The sequence below is a fragment of the Tympanuchus pallidicinctus genome, unplaced genomic scaffold, assembly GCF_026119805.1.
Source record: "Tympanuchus pallidicinctus isolate F22 unplaced genomic scaffold, pur_lepc_1.0 scaffold33, whole genome shotgun sequence".
Classification (NCBI taxonomy): Eukaryota; Metazoa; Chordata; class Aves; order Galliformes; family Phasianidae; genus Tympanuchus; species Tympanuchus pallidicinctus.
The window spans coordinates 1,711,443-1,732,606 of NW_026294751.1; the positions used below are offsets into that span (position 1 = coordinate 1,711,443).

The following is a 21,164-nucleotide window of genomic DNA, read 5'->3' on the forward strand; positions in this document are numbered from 1 at the left end:
CTCAGCGCTGCCCCAGGTTACAAACAGCGCAGTGCAGACGAGGATTTTTCCATGTTTTTAATTGATCTGTTGATAAAAATGAAGGCAAATCTCTGCAGCTCTGCCCGGCCGTGGCCACGCGTGGCTTTTTGGCTTCTGCTTCCAAGGAGAATCCAGGGCAGCAGCGCTGGGCTCAGGGCTCTGCTCTGCTCGGTTTCTTTCCACTCGAGCAGCTCCTCTTTAGCAACCCCCTGATGTTGGTCGTGCAAATAAAACGCAATAAAACGAGGCGGTGGAGCGGCTTGCTTCTGTGTTGCAGCGCTGCCCGGCCCTCCTCCCCCCCCTGCTGCATTCTGGCATTGAACCTCCGTGCCCCTCAGCCGTGGAGGACAGCATTGGTTGCCGCCGCTGCTGCTCTCGCTGCACAGGAAGGCGCAGCTCCGCTGTGCCCGGTGTGGGGCGATGGTTTGCGGTCTGTTTTCCTTCTCGCTGGAATTTGAGCCCTTAAACCGACGCGGGACAAAAGGAGCTCAGTGCTCGCTGCTCCTGCAGCTCCTGCTCCCGCCGCTGGTGGTTGGGCGCAGGGCTTTGGGCTGCAGCTCGTGCTCCTCTTCCATGGGTTCAGTGTCACCAACTGGGGGCCTTCGGCTGCAGGAGAATTCACTGCTGAGTGCAGAAGCCCCCCCAGCCCCCCTGCTGCTCTGCGGCCTCTGTGCTCCGCGCAGCCCCCCGTGCTCGAGGTTGGGGCTCTGCTGTGTTTCCGTAGCTCAGTGGCCCCCACTGAAGCTGAGAGTCACGGCTGGGGGGCGCGGGGCCCCGGCGGCCCCATCACCGCATGGGAGCAGAGCAGCGCCTCTTCCTCCTCCTCCTCCTCTGGAACGGGCTGCCCAGGGAGGTGGTGGAGTCTCCTGCTCTGCAGATGTTCAAGACCTGCCTGGATGCCTTCCTGTGCGACCTGCTGTAGGGAACTGCTTTGGCAGGGGGTTGGACTCCATGAGCTCTGCAGCTCCCTTCCAACCCCTACAATTCTGTGATTCCTCCTCCTCCTCCTCACCACCCCCGCTCCGTTTCCCATCCCCAGCCCTCGGCACGGTTTGGCTTCGCGCCACCGGCGTGGGATTGGGAGAACATCTGGAAAACATCTGGATCCGGCGGGGCCAGGCTGGGAAGGAGCTATTTTTGTAGATGTGGAAGGAGGGGCGGCGGGGCTGAGAGCGGCACGGGCTGGGGGGAACGAGAGCGGCTCTGAGCCCACCGGGAAACATCCGGAGCCGCGCCGGGCCGGAAAGGCCAAAGACAGCGGGCATGGAAACGGGAACGGGAACCGGGCAGGGGAGCACCGCGCCGGGGGCAGCGCCCACAGCCCTGTCCTCACCCGTGGGGCTGCTGGGCCCCCGCCCGGCTTCGTACCAATGGCTCCAAGTGCATCGCGTCCCACAGCTGCGGGCTGAGGGCGCTCCGAGGTGCCGCCCCGTCCGGCCGGCTTCCCGCTGCCCGCGGCCCCCGCTCAGTAGTAATGCCCGCGGCCCAAAGTGCCGGCGCCCAGCAGGTCGGGCTGCCCGTTGCGCCAGATCTCGCGGATGATCCGCTCCCGCTCCTCCAGGCGCTGCGCCCGCTCCAACTCCTCGGCCGACGCGAAGACGTTGATGGGCGCAGCGCCGTCCCCGGGGCTGTGGCGCTCCAACGGGATCTCGGTCATCGGCAGCAGCGACTCGGAGGCGGCGCGGTCCACGGTGTCCTCCTCTTCATCCTCATCGTCGTCGTCGTCCTCGCTGAGGTCGGCGGGGCCGGGCCGCGCCGTGCGCTGCGTGCGGGGCCGGCAGGAGATGCGCAGCAGCAGCAGGCACAGCGTCAGCACCAGCCCGAAGCAGACGCCCAGCACGAAGTACAGCCCGAAGCTCTCGGGGTTGGCTGTGGGATTGGAACACCGGGGCTGAGAGGGTGCACGGGAGCTGGGGCGGCCCCGGGGTCCCCGCTGGGGATGCGCCCCTTGTCCTCACCTCGGATGTGTGCGTACGCAGCCATGCTGTTGCTCAGCAGCTCCATGTCCTGCTTGCGGCTCTCCATGGCTGCGCTCAGGGCCCCTGGGGACAGCGCATGTGGGGCATCTGGGGGACATGGGGTGAGTGGGGCCCGGTGCCGACCCGGCTGGGCGCTGAGCACACGGTCCCACTCCCACCCCCCTCTGCCCTTCCTGCAGGGCTGGGCAGGATGTGGTTCCTCCAGGACCCGGTGCCAAGCGGATCTGCGGTACCGGGATGGGCCTTCCGCCGTGGGACACAACCCTGAGGGCAGGACGTGGGGCTGAGCACTGAGCAGTGCTGGGTCCTCCTCACCCTGTGCTCCTCGCCCCAGGACTCCCCTGGCTCATCCCAGCGCTCCTCCCAGCTTACCGTGAGCTTCGTCTATTTGCCTTGGGGCACGGGGACAAGGACGGGAAGAGGGGCAAAGGCCATCGGTGGGATGAGCAGAGGGAGGGACTGGGGCGGGCACTGACCCCGTGCTGCCGTGGGACAAAGTGCTGAACTTCCCCTGGGAAAGGCCTGGGAGGGAGCACCGGGTGTCACAGAGCCACCTTCCCCTGCCCAGCACAGCCCCACGGTCCCCCCAGGATCCAACCCCCCTGCTGCTGGTGTGGGGCTGGGTCCATGCTCTGGGGCCGTGCTATGGGGTGGAGGCGATGCAGTGCTCAGGCCCTGGCAGAAGGAAGCTCTCAATTCCCAGAAACGTCTCCACGGACGGAGGAATGAGGAAAGAAATGCAGAAAATGTGACACATCAGCAGAACCATCCATGGACAGTCCAGTGCTGCATACAGTGGGGCCGGGCAGGATGAGGTGGTGGGGATACCCCATAACAGGGCTGCTGGGCGCCCAGGAAGGTCCCAGTGCCCTCTGAGCAGAGCAGCCGCCACTGCTGAGCCCCGTGGGGTGGAGAGGCACAGCCCTGCCCTGGGGTTCTGGAGCACAAAACTGCTGTAAGACCACCACAACGCCAGCCCTGAGGCCACTGCCCACCCAGGGGTCAGGGCCTGTGGCTGCAGTGGCCAAGAGGAAGGGGACAGATGCCCTGAGCCCCCCCAGCAGAGCCACTGGGACAGCCCCACAGCACCCAGCACTGAGCGCTGTGGTCTCCAAACCGTGTGTCCCCAAGCCCGCGCTGAGCACCACCCCTGCTGGACCCAAATGCTACGAATTCAGCCTCCCCACATCCCTACGATCTGCATCCCCCAGCACCGAGTTGTAGCCCCAAGCACTGAACTCCACATCCCCAGGCACGGAGCCCCGCAGCCCCTCAGCGCCGCGTCCCCAAGCACCGAGCGCAGCGTCCTCACTGCCCCCATCCCCAACATCACCTTCCCTGGGTAGGGGACACCACGGAGCCGTTACCATTGGGGTGGGCAGACACGAGGAGCCCCGCCAGCCCACAACCCCCCCCAGCCCGCGCTGCACTCACCGGGACGGCAGTGGAGCCTCCGCACTTTGGCTGTAGAGAGACGAGACAGAAAGGTCTGTTTAGCATTAACGCTGCAGCAACAGGAAATAGTTTGGAGGAGGCTGGCGGTCAGCACTCCCTGCTGGAGCCAATGGCAGCTCCGTCCCGCTCCCATGGGATGCACAGCACAGAGCCTGGCAGCCTTGTCCTGCTCTCAGCCATAGGCCCAGTCCCATCTGCTGCTCAGGGTGCTTTTGGAGGCACCGCTGCACAGCACGGCCGGGACCCCACGCAGCGCTGGAGCTCCCCTGCACACAGCTTTGGGGTTGAGGGGCACCTCCTGTGCTGCTCTATGAGGCTGAGGTTCCCTCCACCATAAACACAGTGAAGCGCCCATCCCTTAAAACTGCTGCTTGCAAGAGCCGAGCCTCTCCTCCCCTGCGCGTCCCTGCAGCTGAGCGATGGGAATCAGCCACAAACCATTGCTGCGGGGCCGTCCTGAGCCCCAGGGCTCCCTGCACCCCGTGCTGACCAGGCTCTGCCTCTGCCATCACCATTCTGCTCCCCAGCAACAGCACCCACACCGCTGCTCCTCCCATAGGAGCCCAACAGTGAGGACCCGCAGCCTCGTCCCCCCCAGCCCCACGTGGATTGGGGGCCCTACACCCCTATGGGGCACCGCTCCCCCTCGGGGCTCACTGAGCACCTGGCTCTCAGTACCAACTTTTATTGCCGACATGCAGGAGGAGCTTCGATGCAATACAAAAATAACATCTTTATACAAATTTTTTTTTTCTTTCTCTTTTTTTTTCTCCTTTTCCTTACAATAGGAACCTTTCCCCACAGCCACGCACCGCTCCCCAGCGCCCCACTCGTGTCCTCCCCCCCCCCTCCCCCCATTCCAGTCCACTGTAGCACAGCTGTGATCCCCCGGCGATGGCACTCCGTGTCACAGGCCCCAGAGTATTGCTTTGACTTTGGGAAATGGAAGAGAAACAGGGAGGAGAGGGGGAGGCGGTGGGGCAGGGGACAGATCCGTCAGCTCAATAAATAAGGCGAAGACTTGAAGCTACTGGCTCAGCTGGGGGCTGCGGCGAGGGGAGCAACGCCTGCTGCTCCAGCCATGAGCAGGCAGCAGCCCCACGAGGGGCAAGAGAAGGCAATGCTACACCTGAGCTGCTGCTCACCCCACAGGAGCACACAGAGCTCGGATGGATGATGGGGGGCAGCTCGTTCACATTATAACCCACGTATGAGATCTGTACCACAACCGACGTGTGAAAAGGCTAGGTCAGAATTAATGCAACTTTAACTGCACCTCGGATAAGCTAGAGGAAAAAAAAGATTAAATCGTGTATTCTTAACGAAACTAAAAGGGCTGGGGAAAGGTGGGGGAGAGGGTGAAGGCCACGCAGGGCTGAGCACCGTGCAGCCCCCAATCAACCACGGGCGGGGGGGGGGGGTCTGCACAGCCACGGCCTGCAGTGACAGCTCCCATCCCTGTGCCACCAAGGGCTGCTGGTGATGGGGGGCTGCTGGTCCTCCCAGCCACACAGCGGTACCCAGGGAAGTGCAGCAACAGCAGGGGGCACGGTGAGAACAGAAAAAGATTTGATGCAGATGGGGGGGGGGGGGGGTAGAAAGTGGGAGGCTTCAGGAAATTCTTTCTTTCAAGAAACCCGGATAAATCTAAGCTTATTCAAACCATATGGAGCGAATGCAATCGGCCGACTCTCCATGCTACACAGCCGCAAACTCTCGTGCCAGCAAGCCAGCTTCACCCTGGGAGTCTCCATCCCCACGGGCTTTGCTCGGTCCAGAGAACAGCACGGTTAAAAAGACAAGAGAGGTAGATTACAGTCGTGATTAGAAGCAGATTAGTCACCTAGGCTTCGATTTAAAAAACAACAGAGATTCCAGAAGACGCCGAGAGGCCGCTGCTTCCAAAAGGAGCTTGGTGAAAAAAAGTCTTCTCCGTCCAGAGCGCGTCCCCGAGCAGAGCTCAGAACTGCTACATGATTCTCCGCCGTGGGACGCCGGTATTGCTGCTGGGCTGCAGTGTGGGAGCGGGCCGCAGGGCGCGCTCTGCTCCCAGAGGTGTGGAAGCTACTTCCGCAGGTAGCGCTGGGCCAGGATGGCCGCGTCCAGGGGGTTCATGGGCTGCGCGTCGTGGCCCAGGCGGCGCACGGGGGGGATGTTCCCAAACTGCCGCTTCTGCAGGAAGCTCTTGGCCTCGTGCAAAGTGTTTTTCTCCTCGGCCAGGAGCAGCTGCTGCCTCATGTAGTTCTCGAATTCGTACTGCGAGCATTCCTCCGTCACCTTCGCCTGCGGGAGAGGCGGCCGTCAGAGCGCAGCCCAGAGCTCGGCCTGCACAGCCCTGAGCCCCCGTGGGTTGGTGGCACAAACACACAGAGCACACAGAGCTCACAGAGCACACAGAGCACACAGAGCACACAGAGCACACAGAGCACACAGAGCACACAGAGCACACAGAGCACACAGAGCACACAGAGCACACAGAGCACACACACAGCACACACAGAGCTCACAAAGAGCACACACACAGCACACACACACCGACACAACACACACATACCCAACACAGCACACCAACACAACACCCAACACACCAACACAGCACACCAACACAACATACACCAACCCACACACTGACACAACGCACACACCAACACAACACCCAACACACACACACAACATCCAACACACCAATGCAGCACACCAACACACCATACACCAACACACCATACACCAACACAACACACACCAACACCCAACACAACACACACTGACACCCAACACACACCCCAACACAACACCCAACACACACACACACAACATCCAACACACCAATGCAGCACACCAACACACCATACACCAACACACACACACAACATCCAACACACCAACACAACACCCACCAACACTACACACCCATCAACACACCACCCAACACCCAGCACAACACACCCCAACACAACGCACCCCAACACACCACACAAACACGCTCAGGTACCTCCTGTGGGTGTTCAGGGTTGGCCACCTGGTCGTCGATATCCGGCACCACTTGCAAAGGGCCGCTCAGCGACGACATGGACTGCCTGCAGGGACAGTGCACCATCAGGAACCCGCTGTGCAGCCATGCTACCTCCCCCCTCCCACCCCCGGGGTTTTGCTTTTTGTTTTTAGACAGGATGTGGAACTGACGCCTCGCATAGGTGGGAGAGAAAACAGCCGCGGCTCCAAAAATCACAGGCTGAGCAGCTGACTCAACAGGCAGAACAAGAACTTGGCCTGGTGTGCTGCTCGGAGCAGACAGGAGGTCACAGGGCTGGGGAGAGGGCTGCACAAATCACACACTGTCAGGATGAGTTTCTGCTGGATCGTGCTCCTGGAACCTCTCTGGCTGTTGGTCCGTGCCAGTCCTGGCACCAGATTTATCCTTAAAAGGCCTCTCACCCTGCAGTGCAGTGTGCTCCTCTGCAGCAGTGTCTCCTGCTCTTCTCTTCTTGGAGACCTGCTTGCTTACACTTAGGGGCAGTGCAGAGCCCCTCACGAGCTTACAGGAAGAGCCTAGATTTGGGCTGCATGTACGTGTGTGATATTCCTGACCACTCAGATTTAAGAGTCAAATACGGGGTGAGCTGGGGAGCACAGCAACAAAACTGTGCAACTCCACAGAGCGCGGGCTGTGTGACAGCATGGGCTGTGTGACAGCATGGGCTGTGTGACAGCATGGGCTGTGACTGTGCTGGCTACACCCACCAGCAGCCCCCAAAGCTTCACACACAGGATTTAATGCTTTTCTGCAGCTCCCACAGCGCATCCTCTGGTGCCCCGTGCTTGGCAGCAGCCTGCTGCCCACCGGTGCTGTAACGCAGCTCGAGGAGCGCATCCTCTGCAACGTACCAGGATGCTATGATGGAGCTGAGGGAATCCAGCACTTCAGAAGCTGTCAGGCGCTGCTGCGGATCCAAGACAAGCAGTTTTCGGATCAAGCACACAGTGTTCTCTGAGACCCGACCATCCCTGGGGAGAGAACGTGCGGTGAGGCCGGGTCTGAGGCGGGCAGCGCCAGCAGCAGGAGGCGTGGGGCAGAGCTATGAGAGCTCTGAGCCAAGAGAGGCAGGATCAACCCGGGACTGAATCCCCAGCCCTGCAGCACGAAGCCTTCCTCGCTCTTACAGCACATCCCAGCTCTGCTGCTGCTTCCCAACCTGCGGCCTCTGCGCTCGCACCAGCTGTGAGCCTGGGGGGCTGGGGCTGAGCCCACCGGTGGGGCAGGGGGCTGAAGGTGGTACTCACTCAGGGATGGTGTACTCGGCAGCCTTGATTTTGCGGAAGAGCTCCTGAGGTATGCTGTCATAGAAGGGGAACTGGCCATAGAGCATGGTGAAGAGCACGACGCCCAGCGCCCACATGTCGCTGGGTTTGCCGCGGTACGGCCGACCTGCAGGGGGGGAGAGGAGGTGGAAGCACCAGGGTTGGTTACTCTGCAGCACGGGAGGATCACATCCTGGGCTGCTCCACCTTTGGAGGCGTTGCACCCTCATGCAGCAGCACCGGGCACCTCTGGAAGGTGCCAACAGGCAGAGCACAGCTGCCAACCTTTCCTCTCCCAGAAGGGCTTTCCACACACCAACAGCTCTGATGCCATCACAGATGAGAACTAAAGGCACCTTTTGCTGCACTGACACCTGGCAGCACTCCTGCAGGGAAGCTGCCCACCCGGCAGCCACGCAGCGCTGCTCAAACTGAGCACACAGCACATCAGCCAACAGAAGCAAGCGTGAGGCTCAGAGCTGGAGCTCCAGTGCTGCACCGCAGCATAGGATGGAGGGAACGGCTTCCTCTGAGTCACGCAGTGAGTCACTGCTGCAGCATTTGTTATTTGTACTAATTATTCTCCGCTTTATACGCTCAAAAAAAGGCACCTCTCCCTCCTCCCCCGGCTTTTCCTGCGGTGACATTTCGGCAGCCATAAAACACAAGCCACCTCTTCGCAGAAGACAGCTTCTCTCAGCAACTAAAACAATGATTAATTCTCCAGGCCTTTCAGCTTCCCCTTGCCCAGGAGTATTAGCAGCACAGACAGAGGGATGCTCAGATTCTGCAGATGGTGAAGCCTGAGATGTCCCCAAGTAACTTCTGCCTCCAGAGGGAATTTGCAGACTGAGCCACTCTGGGGCAGTTTTGAGGGACACAGGAGCCCCACAGCAATTGCACAGAGGCCATTCAAAGCACCAGCACAGGCCATCAGATGCACCTGGCTGCTGACAGCAGGCCAGCAGGGCTGCGTGGTACCCCAGGCTGGCAGGAAGGAGCAGCCCTGTGCACCCTTCAGACACCCTCCAGCTGAGCAGCAACCGCTCCAAACTCCTGCAAAGCAGTTGGCTTGCATCACCCATCTGGTTCCAGGGGCCTCAGGATATCCTGCAGAACAGGAAAGGTCTGCAAAAAGCATGAATTCCATCTCCCTGTCAGCCTCTGCCTCCCTTCCTGGCCTAGGAGGAGAAGGGAAGCAGCCTCAGACCTGCCTGGCAGATGGTGATGGAAGAGCTCAGCTGCGTTGGCTTCTGCTGCCTGTAAACTTGAGTGTGAATTTACTGGGGTGGCCTACTGGGCCTTGCACACTGAGCAGAAAAGACCAGCTCCCTCTGAGGGTATCTCCATATAGGACTGCTTGGGAGACTGCAGACTGGTAAGGGATGACTCAAACTTTCTGCAGAGGTGCTCTCAGTGCTCAACAGAAAGAATGGCAGGGATTTTGTGAGGGCAGCTGCTCTGCACTGCAGACCTGCACAGGAATGCTGGCTGCTGGTGTTCAGGTTTTAGGCAGTTTCCCATCCTAACACGTGAGGCTCTACAGACAGACAGCTCCAAACAAAAGCAATTCTATCTGCAGTCAGTGGGAAGACTCCACAATGTGAGCTAATGCTTAGTAACCAGAGTCTGCATGGAGAGAAACTTCTAACACACGGCCCCAGCTGTAAACGCAGCCACCAACACCACAGGTCAGCTCAGCTGGATGAGAGCAAACCCAGAAGCCCAGTGCCTGCTTGAGCCACTGCTCAGCTACAGGCAGCACACAGCCAGCAGGGCAGATCTTACAGCCTACAGAACCTGCTGCAGCAGCTGAACAGGAACCCCATCTGCTGCTGGAAGTTCCAGGCACTGAAAACAGTTAAATGCCATCAGGGAAAGCTGCTTTCCCTCTCCTCAGGAGCAGACAAGCTGCAGGCCAAGGACAACGCTGCCCTGATCATTTCATTTTTAAGCAACTCCTCGCAGTCAGCCCAGCAGCTGCCCCCAGGGTCAGCAGATCCCTGCAGGGAACACGGAGCTGCTGCAGCACCTGCAGCTCAGGGATCAGCTGCCCTCACAGCAGGGTGAAGAGCCACAGAGAGCGGAAGATGCGTTAAAGCAGGGCTGTGAGAGCGGCAGCACGGAGGACACGACGCCTACCGCTGAGCACATCGGGGCTGATGTAGGCAGGGCTCCCCCGCTGGTCCTTCAGAAGGTCATCCTCACTCACCAGGTGCTTCCCCAGGCAGAAGTTGGTTATGGTTATCCGATGAGTCCTGGGAAGAAGCAGAGGGATGGGTGAACAAGGAGCACGTGTGATGGGCCCCAGGAAGCACACTGTGAGCAGATAATATGATTTTCAAGGGAAGGTGAACTCGTTCTGGAATGACCAACCACGTTTCAACTTCCATGCCACTGGGTTTGGCTCTCAATGCACAACTCACTGGACTGAGCAGAAAAGCTGCCTTCTTGAAAAAGACACCGACTTCTGTGTTCTTGAGCCATATCACACCATGGCAATCGACAAGCATGAATTCAGTCAGTCAAAATACCCAAGAAGTACTCCCAACAAATCTAACAGACAAGTGAAATAAAACCAAGTGTGGGTTGCCAACAGAGAGCTGATTATTAAGGCGGACAGACTTGTTTCAGGAGTGCAAGAAGTCAGAAGAGCTCCCTGGCTGAACAGCAACGTGGCATTTGGGAAAGGCTGACTTAGAAGACCGACTGTTCTGAAGGACACTGAAGTGTTCAGGGCTGCTTCCTTTCTTTCAGTCCCTCAGATGTGACCTTCTCCCACCCTTCCAGGCCGCTCACTGCTCTGCAGCCTGCAGCTCTTCCTCACCACAGCTGACGTGCAGCTCTGCCTGCAGGTATCTGCACTGCATGCTCTGCCTGCAGCAGGAGGGCAGCTCTGCAGGGATCCTTTATGAAGCACCCTTTAGCTGCCTGCTCCTAGCAAGGAGGCATCAAACAAGCAAGCAGAAGAGATTTTTCTTGAAGTAGCTATATAAAAAAAAATCTCAGTGTGGAGGCAACCCCACAAGCCATCACCTGCTGTGCGTGGGGTGGGGAGAGCAACAAGTTCAACCTCGATAGGCAAAACCTGCTTGCTTTCAAACAGTATTAGGGAGGAGAAAAAGAGCAAAGCAAGCTGCAAACACAGAGGATCCACTCGTTTCCTACACACTGGGAGCCTGAGGACCCAAAGCCTTCCAAGCTTTTATTCATTCCACAGTTAAAAAAAAAAAAGACAGTGCGAAAAGAGGGATTCCACTCATTCCTAAGGCGAGTGCAAAATATTTAGCCAGTAATGTAATGCTGAAGAACACAGCAACGTATCTGAACTGGAACCAGCTTGCCAGCTGAGCAACTGCACAAATAAGAGACACAAAGCTGCAAGGAGCAGCCAGCAGTGCAGCCCAGCCCGGCCGCATCCCGCTGGCACTGCGGCTGTGTCCCATGGGTGCATCGCTGTGCTGTGCTGAGCCTTGCACCAAGCAGCTGATGGGAACAAGGAAGCCACTTCAAGAGCACGTCCAGACAGAAGAACTTTGTTTAGATAAGTAAATATTTTGCTGCTAGCAAAAACACAGCAGCAGAGCAGCCAGAGGTTGCACAGCGCTGTGATTACAGTGCAGACTGCAGCGCTGGGAATTCCTGCAGCACGATGGAAGTGAATGACACCAACAGAACCATCTCACATGTTTCAGTTCCTTCTTTCTCATAAGAACCATTTCCCTTACAGGTTTCTGGATTACTACCAAACCTGGCTTTCAGAAGCCAGAATCCAACAGGAAATGCTGACAAGAGGTCACCAAGTGTCACACAGACAGAACTGCCTGCATCAGGCTCGATTCATTGCTGGACATCAGCTTATCTAATTCTGAACTGGATCTGCATTTTCCAGCAGCTCCTTTCCAAGCCCCTCAGCCTTCTCACAGAGCACTCTCATTCTGCAATGCCTCCAGCTCTGTTCCTACAAAACATCTGCTTCAGGGTAGGAAGCACAAAGGGGCTCTCCAGCACACTTACCTTTTGTTTAGCACCATGTTTCCTAGTTTCAAGTCTCTGTGCACAATATTTTTCTGAAAGATACATAATTGTGTAACATGAGCAAAGGCATTTTGGTCTGAATTTGATGCTTACATAAAAGCACTCAGCATTTTTTTTTATTATTATTTGAAATGAGGCTGCCTTCTTTCTCAGAGTACAAAAATGCAGGTGGGGAACACTCACCTTCTCAGACAATTTCTTCTAGATGTAAAGGAAGGAAGGCAGAGCTGGCTCTAATATACAGCAGAACACTGAGTGGCAGCTATGTTAAAATAACCACAACACCTGAAGTCATCCCAGTATAAAAGCATGACACCAAGAAGCTTGGAACACCCAGGCTTAAAGATGGAAGCTCCTTTCCATAGGGTCAGACAGCAGCAGAATCTATTCTTGCTGCAGGAACTCACAGTAGGTAGATGGTAAATTCAACCTGAGCTTTTAGCTCAGCAGAAGCAATTCTTACAGTGAGATGCACCGTGCTTCCAAGGGAAACAGCCTGAAGTGCCTCCTGCAGCCGATCAGCCTCTGCTCTCCTCCTCAACCACCACCTTTCTGGGATCACAGCTCACCTGAGCTGCCCTGAGCCCAGCTGGCCCTCCTCCATGCTACATCATCACTGGAAACCAAAGGAGAGGGGAAGCTCCCACGGCCTGGGGCCCGAGGGCTGACACAGAACGCAGCCACTGACACACAGCTCCATCCTTTCCAACCTTCCCACCGCCTACAAGAGGAAGTTTTAAGATACCTAACATGGGAAAACCAAGTCTCCCAGCCCTGAAAGGGAAAGCTCTCACCTTATGTAATGCTTCCACCACTCGTACCACATCATAAAATATCACGACGGTCTCTCGCTCGCTGAGCCTCTTCTCCTTAATGACGTAGTGCTGCAGATTGATCAGATCTGCTGTTTTGTCACTGAAATCATGAGCACAGAGGCAGTCTAACACGAGGCAAATGCGCTTCTTCATTTTTCTGACCATTCTGTTGGCTTCCAGATCTTCTATAATTTCGCAAGCTCGGTCCTGCAGGGCAGCAAACACATGAGCAATGGTTCAGGCAGCTATCAGACAGAGCACCAGAAAATAAATACAGGCTGATCCCAGAATAAGTGGAAGCAATTACAGGGCTTGATCTTGGTCCCAAGTGGGGATTTCAGAGAGATGATGCACGATCTCTGCTTGGAGAAGCCAGAGAAAGTCTGTGCTCTTTGCTCACATGTGTACAGCAGTACTGACAGCGAGACACGCAGCTTCAGGTAAAACCTAAACAAAGCCCGTGGCAGCTCAGACTGAACACTCCAGATCATTAATAAGCAGAAAAATTAGCAGATCCTTCGTAACACTAAGCAGGACACAACCAAATTGGACGTTTCCTTTATTTAAGATACAGCACAGACAGCCTGGAGTGAAAAGTCTGTTGGCAAAACGTAACCAGCACGCAAAGCAACACCAGCATCCCAGTGGTAACTCCAATCCACGAGCAGCCCTGAAGGTGGTAGCAGCACGTTCACTCGCTGGGGATGCTGATCAGCACATCCAGTGGTCCTTTTAACACACCAAAACAGCTCCTTGGCACCTCACTCCTTCTTACCAGCCATCATAAAGCAGCAGAGAGACCAGAAAACACAACCTCCGTTCTGTGAGCACGAGTTAATTTGCAGGCAGTTAACAAAGCAGGGAGGCAGCCCATAAATGTCATCACACCAGGTTGACAGGCTCCAGGTGCACTATGACAGCAGTCACTGTCAAACCATGAGTATCAGAGGGCGTGCTGAGCACCTCCAGCTGTCCTCACGCTTCCCAAATCCCAACCCTGTTATGTCACACTTCACACCCCAAAGGCCCTGCCACAAATGTGCTTGTTTGAAGCAGTGCTGAGGAACCTCGGTGTGCTGGGAACTCTCTGTGCACCAGAAGAGGGTCAGCACCAACTGCACAACACACAAAAGCAGCTCGAGGCAGCAGCAATGACCAGCACTGCCCTGAGCTGCACAGTGACCAGCTGTACCTGGAAGAGCCCATGGTGATGAACCACTCCTTCCTGATTGTGGAGCAGGGAAAGGAGAGAATACTCCGTGTGCAGCAGCATCTTGCCCTGTCGCTCTTCCTGTGTTTCTATTCCTTTATCCCCCCTTTCTTCTAAGGTGAGAATCTTCAGGGAAAAGGAAAAAAAAGACTTTTACAACTCCCAGCAGAAAAATAAAAAAGAAACGCCCCCAAAGCTCTCTCACATTTTAAGTAATCACGTGGATACTTAACACTTGGGTGTAATTACTCTGCTATCTGTGCACTTGAGACAAGCCTGTCTGAGTTAAGAGCTGCACAGAACGCATAGCATGAGCCTGAATAACACAAAAGAGGCTCATGTGGTTTCTGCCAATACCCCAAGAGGCCCTTCCTGCTTTGGTGCAGCACAGGAGACCATTGGGAGAGCACTGCAGAGCCCCAGGAGAGCCTCAGCTCAGAGCTACACCAGATCCCAGAGCGATGCCTGCAGAGCTGCCCTGCTGAGGGTTTCAGCAGCCAATTCCCTCTGCTCAGCCTGCACCACATTGCACCAAGCACTGTCATGGGAGCAAGAGTCAGAGAAGAGCTGGAGCCCCTGCACTTTGCTTACCTTTAGCTGATAGAAGTCATCTGTCCCATCCTTCCTTGCCAAACACTGAACAATACTTGGCACAGGGGAGTTACCTAAACGTGGACCTAACAGCACAAAGCAAAAACAGACTTGTTTTCCTCAAGCAGCAATGACTAATTCAGGGTTACATCAGTATCCAAGTGTCACACAGTTTACGTTAGCTTAAATCAAGCTCCTTTTTCTCAGGACACCAAGAGTCCTTCTGCAAACCATGATCTAAGGACAAAAATGAAACCACTGTGGACAGTGTTTTAAGTTGTCAACTGCAGAACCATTAAGCAAAGAAGAAAAGTCACACATAGCACAGCTATGCTGTGGAATTCCCATGTCTGCATGCCTGAACCATACGACTTTTACATCATACACCAACAACACCCCTGGCAACTGCTGCTACCACTCCTCCCAGCCCAACCACCAGCTCTGCAGGGGCTCTCAGGCACACGCATCACTCCACGCTGCAAGTTAAAATGAACAGAGGACACTGTGTCAAGCCAGCTAGCTGATTGCTGCTGGTTTCCAGCTGAAAATCCATCATTTTTTAGCACTTTGTGCAACTAGTTCCAAACCAGCAACTGCTCTAGCAGCTCTCAAAGCCAGCAGAGCAGCCTTGCCCAGGCATACATCCCCTGTAACAGTCACTGTGTTCTTGAGCTGCCTGATAGCACGTTTCAGGCAAACTGGGTTAAACCCATCCCCAGAGCTCTGACCAAAAAGCTTCCTGAAGTTGCTTTTAAACAAACTTTAAGAATGTAGTTTAATAAAGCAAAGAAAATAAAAATTAGGAGCAAGGGTTCACGTTTATCTTCAAAGACAGGCGTGCCTTGCTGTGCTGGTGCCACACGTGTCCCTGCCTGACTGGCTACAGAAGCCCCACAGCTGCTGCCCTGTGATGCCAAGGGAGCTGTGAGGCACCAAGTTACAGCTCTGCTTTGCCTTCTGCTTTCAGTTTTGCCATCAGCAGCAATCAGCTGAAAACGAAAGATGAAGAAAACCCCCTCTGCTTACCCAGTATGAAAGGGCCTGCTCTCTTGGCATTATTTCCAGAGATCCCTGTACAAAGAGCTTTTGCCTTAGTGGATGTTTCCCCAGCTCCTCTGTCTGATGCTCGCCGCTTCATCCTTGGCTCTTGGAAGAGAGAAAAGATCACAGTTTGATGAGCGACTGAGTTCATTTCCTTCTGCTATCCCTTATTTCACATGGCAAGGCTTTTGCTTACTGATGTGCTGCCCTGCCTACTCATCCTTCTGCAAAAGAAACAAACAAAACAAACCAAGAAAACCCCAGCAACCAACCAACACGGCTCATTTACTGATAGGGCTGGAGGCTGAAGGTGCAAATCAGCTCCGTTATTCAAAGCAACTTCTAGAACAGAGGTTTGAGAGACGTAGTGGGAACAAGTGAAAACAACGAGAGCTTGCTCGACAGCAAAACTCAGGTCTGTCAATTCACACATTCCAAACCAATGCTGCAGTTCCCCTTCGCATGGGTGCCTCCTTCTGATTCAACCCAGGGAGTTCTGTGCATACATTCTCAGAGAGGTGGGGGGAGAGGAGGAACTGAGCCCAGATTCATTTCCTTCCCCTGAGCCAAGTCCCAGCCGAGCCCTGCTGAGCTCCCTACAAGCTCACTGCCGACCAAATATTTTGCCTTGCACTTGGTTAAAAAAAGTCCCTGAGTTTCACCAAGGAAGAGAGTGACAAATCACCACTGAGGGAAGCTGAGGGAAGCCGGGCCGTTCGCCCTCCGGCAGCTCCACCCTTTGTGTGCACACAGCAGTGATCTCATTGCATCAATTAGGGAGCAGCATCTGTCACCAAGGTCAGAGATAGCAGCGAAGATAAGGTGAGAAATCCTCCAGCGGATTTACAGCCCCGTGCAGTCGGGTTCCACCACCAGTTTGGATCTTTGAGCAAGAAATTTCCTCCCTGCTCCCCATCACCCCCAGCCCGGTGCTCCCCACAGCCCTGTGAGAATTTCAAGCTACAGCAGGGCAGATTCAGGCTGGACACGAGGAAGTATTACTTTACAGAAAGGGTGGTCAGGCACTGCAATGGATGCCCAGGGAGGTGGTGGAGTCACCGACCCTGCGGGTGTTCAAGGAGAGACTGGATGTGGTGTTGAGGGACGTGGTTCAGTGGGAGCTGTTGGTAACAGGTGAACGGTTGGACTGGATGAGCTTTGAGGTCTTTTCCAACCTTGGTGATTCTATGATCCTCTGCTCTCTGCTGGCAACGTGTGAGTAAGATTTCCACTGGAGAAACCCCACTGCACAGAAACTCTGAGATAAGGAGCGTTGTGCAACGGGAGCCGGGTAGGAATGGTGCAAACAGTGTAAGGGTAAACAAAATAATTGGAGGACTCACGTCGTTCAGCATCAACTGTGTCTTCACTCTTCTCCCAAACTAGGTTTTCCAGCGTCTCAGCAGACAGGAGTCCTCACCTCGGAGAAGCCTGGCTGGTTGGAAGGTCGAGGGCTCTGCAACATGGAATGAGATGCACCTGATGCTGTGGGCACAGGTGTGTTCCTGTACTGCCCTCCCTGCCTGCAGCAGGGACAGAGCTGCTGTGACAGGGCCTTCATTGCTGGGAGGAATTGCTAAACCACCACAGGAGCTGATTCTTAAAGTTTGGACTTGAACAGAATAACGTTGGGAAAAGGCTGAGAATGATGCACTGAGTTTTACAAATCCTCACTGCAAGTGGGTTCCTCTTCACAACTTTTGTGTCCGCTTCAAACAAACCAATGGTCAGCACTACCTACCAGCTCACACCGTCCCACCAAAAGGATAAATTTAGGACTGAAATCTGATGCTCCAGAACCAGGCCTACACCACCTACACCCCCCCAGGCACATCAGCCCACAGAACCCAAAGGGCTCCGGGGGTCCCAGCAGGCACAGAGCACACAGAGTGCTTTCAGTGAAGGTCACGGGGCAAAGGAAGAGCACTGGGGCAGCTGCTGTGAGAGAGCAGAGCTGTTCCCTTTCCTGCACGTTGTGTAATCCTGATTAGAGCAGGGAAACTGGTCAAAGGGCCACGGCTTCATTGTGCAAGATCCTGCTGTGCTGCAGCAGGCTGGTGTGGGGCTGGAAGGAGTGCTCTGAGCCAGGGTGCAAGGCACTGGATGCAGAAGCCACAAATGCAGAGCAGGAGGTTCCCAGCTGCTGCTTTCTGCCCACAAATCCATCTCATCCTCAGCTGCACTGATACGAAGCTCTCTCTTCAAGGGGCTCCCCTGCCTGAAACACGTGCAACACAAAGCTGGTGCTGCACAGACACAAACTGCATCCTGCAAGAAGCAGCTCCACACAAGTCCAGGCTCAGGATTGCTCCAGGCTGTGAGTGGAGACACCTCAGGGCAGGAGCAGCACGCTGGGACCCAGCTGCCCATTGTCCCACAGCTCCAAGCACAGCAAGGGATCCCAGCACGCTGAATTCCCCCTCAGACACGATGGGCACGGAGCAAACAGGCAGCACCAATCCTGCTGCAACGGAGCGATCCCAACACAGAGCTGTGCTGCATGGAGGAGCAGCTCTGTGCCCATGGCAGCCTCACACTGCTGGGCTTTCCCAGCTCTTACCACTGCAAAAAACAAAACAAACCCAACCCATTTCAACCCCAGCAAAATCCATCTCAACGCAGCATATCCAAAAGTCCACCAAAGAGCCAGGAGATCCCTCCCAGCAGCACCATGGATGCTCACACGGTGGTTCCCCAACCCTCCCCCAGTGCAGGAACTGCTCACAGCCCCGCTCCACCATCTGTGACACCAGCAGGCTCAGACTGTGAGGCTGCAACAGGAACACAGGAATTCATCTCTGACTTCTGGTGCAGTGCATGCATCAAAACCTTACTGGGGAAGTGCATTTAGAGCTTCCTACCGCATCGTGACTTCGATAGAACTGTTAATCAAATGAATTTTAGAGGTCCAGACCTAATGTCTTTTCATTAGGTAGCTTAAGGAAATTGTCTAATTCCTGAACTGCCACGCAATGTTCCAGCGCCCAGCACAGCAACAAAGGAAAGCAAGTGGAGGAGGGCTGCCCTGTGCACCTCAGAACAAGCAGGTCCTGCAGTCCTCCGTTAATAGCAGGAGCTGAAAAAATAGTACCTCTGGGGTGTGAACAGGATTACTCAGCACTGCAGAAACTAGCTAAGGAACTGCAACAGCTGACACAACCTCAGCCGTGCTTTCTGCTGCTTTATCTCACAGGGGCACAAAGTGGGTTTGTCTGTGCTAACAATTTCTGGGGTGATGAGGGAATGCCAAAGGCCGTGGAGCAGTGCTACCGAGGAGCTGATCTCTGCAAGGAAGGAAATGGGGTGACGGAGGGGAGACGGGACAGAGCTGGGGCAGTGGCAGATAACAGAGCCCAGCAGCGTCTGTTGGACAGCTTTGGGTTTTTTGGGAGCCTAACACTGCAACATTTGGTACAGAGCCGGAAAGAACACCAAAAAGCTATGGAAGTTTAGCAGTTCTGCAATAGGAATACAAAGAATTAAAGAAAAAAATCCTCTGGATGACTCAGAGCCAGCAGTACAACCAAACCGTGTGCTGTGCCGTGAGCCCTTCCGGGAAGAGCCGCCTTCTCCAGAGCACACAGCAGCCCTGAGTCACTGATTTCTTGGAAATCCAGAGCCCAGTGAGCTCCTTCCCCCTGCACCAAGTGAGCTCCAGGGGAGGCACAGAGCTGGACTCACTGCACCCCAACCACAGCACTCAGAGCCCCGGGCGCAGGCAGTGCTGGGGACGCACCACCACCCTGCAGTGCCACTTCATGGGCAGAACCGCACAGGGAGAGGAAATCCCTTCCCAGCCCCAGCAGGGAGTTCCAAAGCACAGGATTCCAGCGCCGTGACCACGAGCTGGCAGCAGGCTGGGCTGCTCCAAACCCTTCTGATGCATCAACACGAGGGCTCGCCAAGGACTCACGGCTGGGAGTTCCCTGCTGGGTTACACAAACACCGATTCCAGCTTCATCCCTTCACCCAGCAGCACGGCCACGTCCCTGTGCAGCCCCACGTCCTGGGTGCAGGGGGGAGAGGCGTGTTGCTCTGGGGATTATTTTCATTTACAGCTGACGTTGCTAGGTGCACAGCCATCCATCAGCACAGCAGGACTTTCCTCACACACACACACACACACCAGCGTGTGACTCACACGTGCTGACACTTTTACAGCAAGGTGTGGCTGCTGCTAACAATGCCCCACTCACCAGCCCCAACGAGATAGGGAGAAACACAGACGTCACCCACACGGGTGAATCCTACCACCACGTGAACGTTACTATTGCTTGCAGCGTGGAAGTACATTGATGGATGGTGTAAGTCAAAAAAATAGAGGAAAAAAAAGCACGTTGGTAACCAAACTGGGCTATTTCATATTGAAAGTGACAGCAGCCGGAGAGCAGCCGGGCACGATCCCAAACCGAATGAGAGCAGTGCAGGAATGCAGAGCAGCGCTGAGCCTCTAAATTCAGCGCTCAGCTCCGCAGGCTGAGCACAGCTCAGGCAGAACCTGCAGGGCTGTCCTTCAATGGCTGCATTAAGTGCCTACAGGGCACCTTTGGGAGGCTTCAGGAGGAGACGATTCTGTAATGCCCCGGGGATTAGAAGCAGCCCCTCCTGGAAGAAGTAATGAGCTCTGAGGTCTTTTCCAACCTTAACGATTCTGCGATCTGGCTTTCGCACACCGCCTGCCGCTGCTGCGCGGAGCTTTCACAGGGACCGGCAGCTCAGCCAGGGGACGAGCAGCGCTAAGGGACACCGCGCTGCAAGAGTTGCTGGAAAACGGTCGAGAAAAGGTTTCGATAGCAAGAAAAAGTCCCCGCAGCACTGAGCGCAACCACGGCGCGGGGCTCAGGCGGCTCTGAGACCCCCGGGCCGCCCTCCAAGCGGAGCCGCACGGCGGCACGGAGCTGCGGAACGGCCGTGCGGAGCTGCGACGAGCCCCTATGGAGCCGATCGCACCGCCGGCCCCACCCGCACCGGCAGACCCAGACCCGGGGCTGTGACCCCCGCCCCACGCTTCTCCTCCGGCCTCGCAGCGGAGCCGCCGTGCCCACGCGCCGTTCCCGGTCCCTGGCCCAACAATACCGCCGGGCCGCTCATCCCCCTCACGCAGCCGCCGCGCGACCCCGCGCCCGCCCCACCACTCACCCATGGCCCCGGGGCCGGCGCGGCCGCTCCCCGCAGCCCCGCGCGGCCTCCGCTCCGCTCCGCGGCGGCCACCTGACAGCGGAAGTGACGCACGGCCCGGCCCGGCCCCGCCCCAACCGCGTCGCTCCGCCTCCTGGCTGCCGGACCGCCTCCACGCAGGAACGGCGGCGCTGATTGGGCAGCGGGGCAGAAGCCGGCCGTGATTGGCAGCGACGAAGGCCTCATGGGAGGCGAGTCTCGATTGGCTGTTGCGCGGAGGAGAGAAATGGAGATTGATTGGCCGATGCGCAATGACTCTCTCCGCTGATTGGCGCCTGCTCTGCCGGCGGATTGGTGGGCAGGTGGGAACTTACGGAGCGCTGCCATTGGAAGAAAAAAGCGTGCGTTCACCGCAAGCTCTGCCCCGCCCACCCGCACATGCGCACTGCCCCACCGCTATGGCAACCGCGGACGGCCGGATCGCTCCTTGCGTGGTCCTCTGGCCAGAGCCGGTGCGAGGGCAGCCGGGAGGCTCGGCTCCATGATGCCTGCAGGGCCGGCAGCCCTGCGAATGGGGATGAAGAACAGGAACAGGGC

General features: G+C 56.3%; 2 protein-coding genes across 7 annotated transcripts; both read right to left on the bottom strand.

The window, feature by feature from the left end:
• Window positions 1–43: 43 nt before the first annotated feature.
• Window positions 44–3,837, bottom strand: EVA1B (eva-1 homolog B). 5 transcript variants are annotated; one of them, XM_052698793.1, is made up of 4 exons: window positions 3,435–3,837; window positions 2,373–2,522; window positions 1,980–2,087; window positions 44–1,890 (listed from the first exon to the last, which is right to left on the bottom strand). In XM_052698793.1, exons 1-4 carry the CDS (start codon window positions 3,586–3,588, stop codon window positions 1,487–1,489), a joined length of 816 nt encoding a protein of 271 aa, XP_052554753.1. In that variant the 5' UTR covers window positions 3,589–3,837; the 3' UTR covers window positions 44–1,486. The 5 variants fall into 5 exon arrangements, with proteins under 5 accessions (XP_052554753.1, XP_052554751.1, XP_052554754.1 ...); XM_052698791.1 differs by having other exon boundaries at window positions 1,980–2,264; window positions 3,435–3,834; XM_052698794.1 differs by lacking the exon at window positions 2,373–2,522 and having other exon boundaries at window positions 3,435–3,835.
• A 287-nt stretch (window positions 3,838–4,124) lies between these two features.
• On the bottom strand, window positions 4,125–20,709 carry STK40 (serine/threonine kinase 40). 2 transcript variants are annotated; one of them, XM_052698787.1, is made up of 12 exons: window positions 20,589–20,709; window positions 16,793–16,905; window positions 15,435–15,554; window positions 14,409–14,494; window positions 13,800–13,943; window positions 12,587–12,814; window positions 11,772–11,824; window positions 9,897–10,012; window positions 7,737–7,881; window positions 7,341–7,460; window positions 6,448–6,532; window positions 4,125–5,738 (listed from the first exon to the last, which is right to left on the bottom strand). In XM_052698787.1, exons 3-12 carry the CDS (start codon window positions 15,544–15,546, stop codon window positions 5,520–5,522), a joined length of 1,308 nt encoding a protein of 435 aa, XP_052554747.1. In that variant the 5' UTR covers window positions 15,547–15,554; window positions 16,793–16,905; window positions 20,589–20,709; the 3' UTR covers window positions 4,125–5,519. The 2 variants fall into 2 exon arrangements, with proteins under 2 accessions (XP_052554747.1, XP_052554748.1); XM_052698788.1 differs by lacking the exon at window positions 20,589–20,709 and adding an exon at window positions 20,091–20,198.
• Between the last annotated feature and the right edge of the window lie 455 nt (window positions 20,710–21,164).

Excerpts from the sequence above, each read along its gene's own strand:
- EVA1B (XM_052698791.1), bottom strand. The coding sequence starts at position 3,588 with ATGGGAGCGGGACGGAGCTGCCATTGGCTCCAGCAGGGAGTGCTGACC. Across the intron at positions 2,265-2,372 it reads GCAAATAGACGAAGCTCACG|GGTTGTGTCCCACGGCGGAA; the intron begins GTAAGCTGGGAG and ends TCCTGCCCTCAG. Across the intron at positions 1,891-1,979 it reads TGCGTACGCACACATCCGAG|CCAACCCCGAGAGCTTCGGG; the intron begins GTGAGGACAAGG and ends CCAATCCCACAG.
- STK40 (XM_052698787.1), bottom strand. The coding sequence starts at position 15,546 with ATGAAGCGGCGAGCATCAGACAGAGGAGCTGGGGAAACATCCACTAAG. Across the intron at positions 11,825-12,586 it reads TGGTGGAAGCATTACATAAG|AAAAATATTGTGCACAGAGA; the intron begins GTGAGAGCTTTC and ends TGTATCTTTCAG. Across the intron at positions 6,533-7,340 it reads AGCTCCATCATAGCATCCTG|GCAGTCCATGTCGTCGCTGA; the intron begins GTACGTTGCAGA and ends CTGTCCCTGCAG.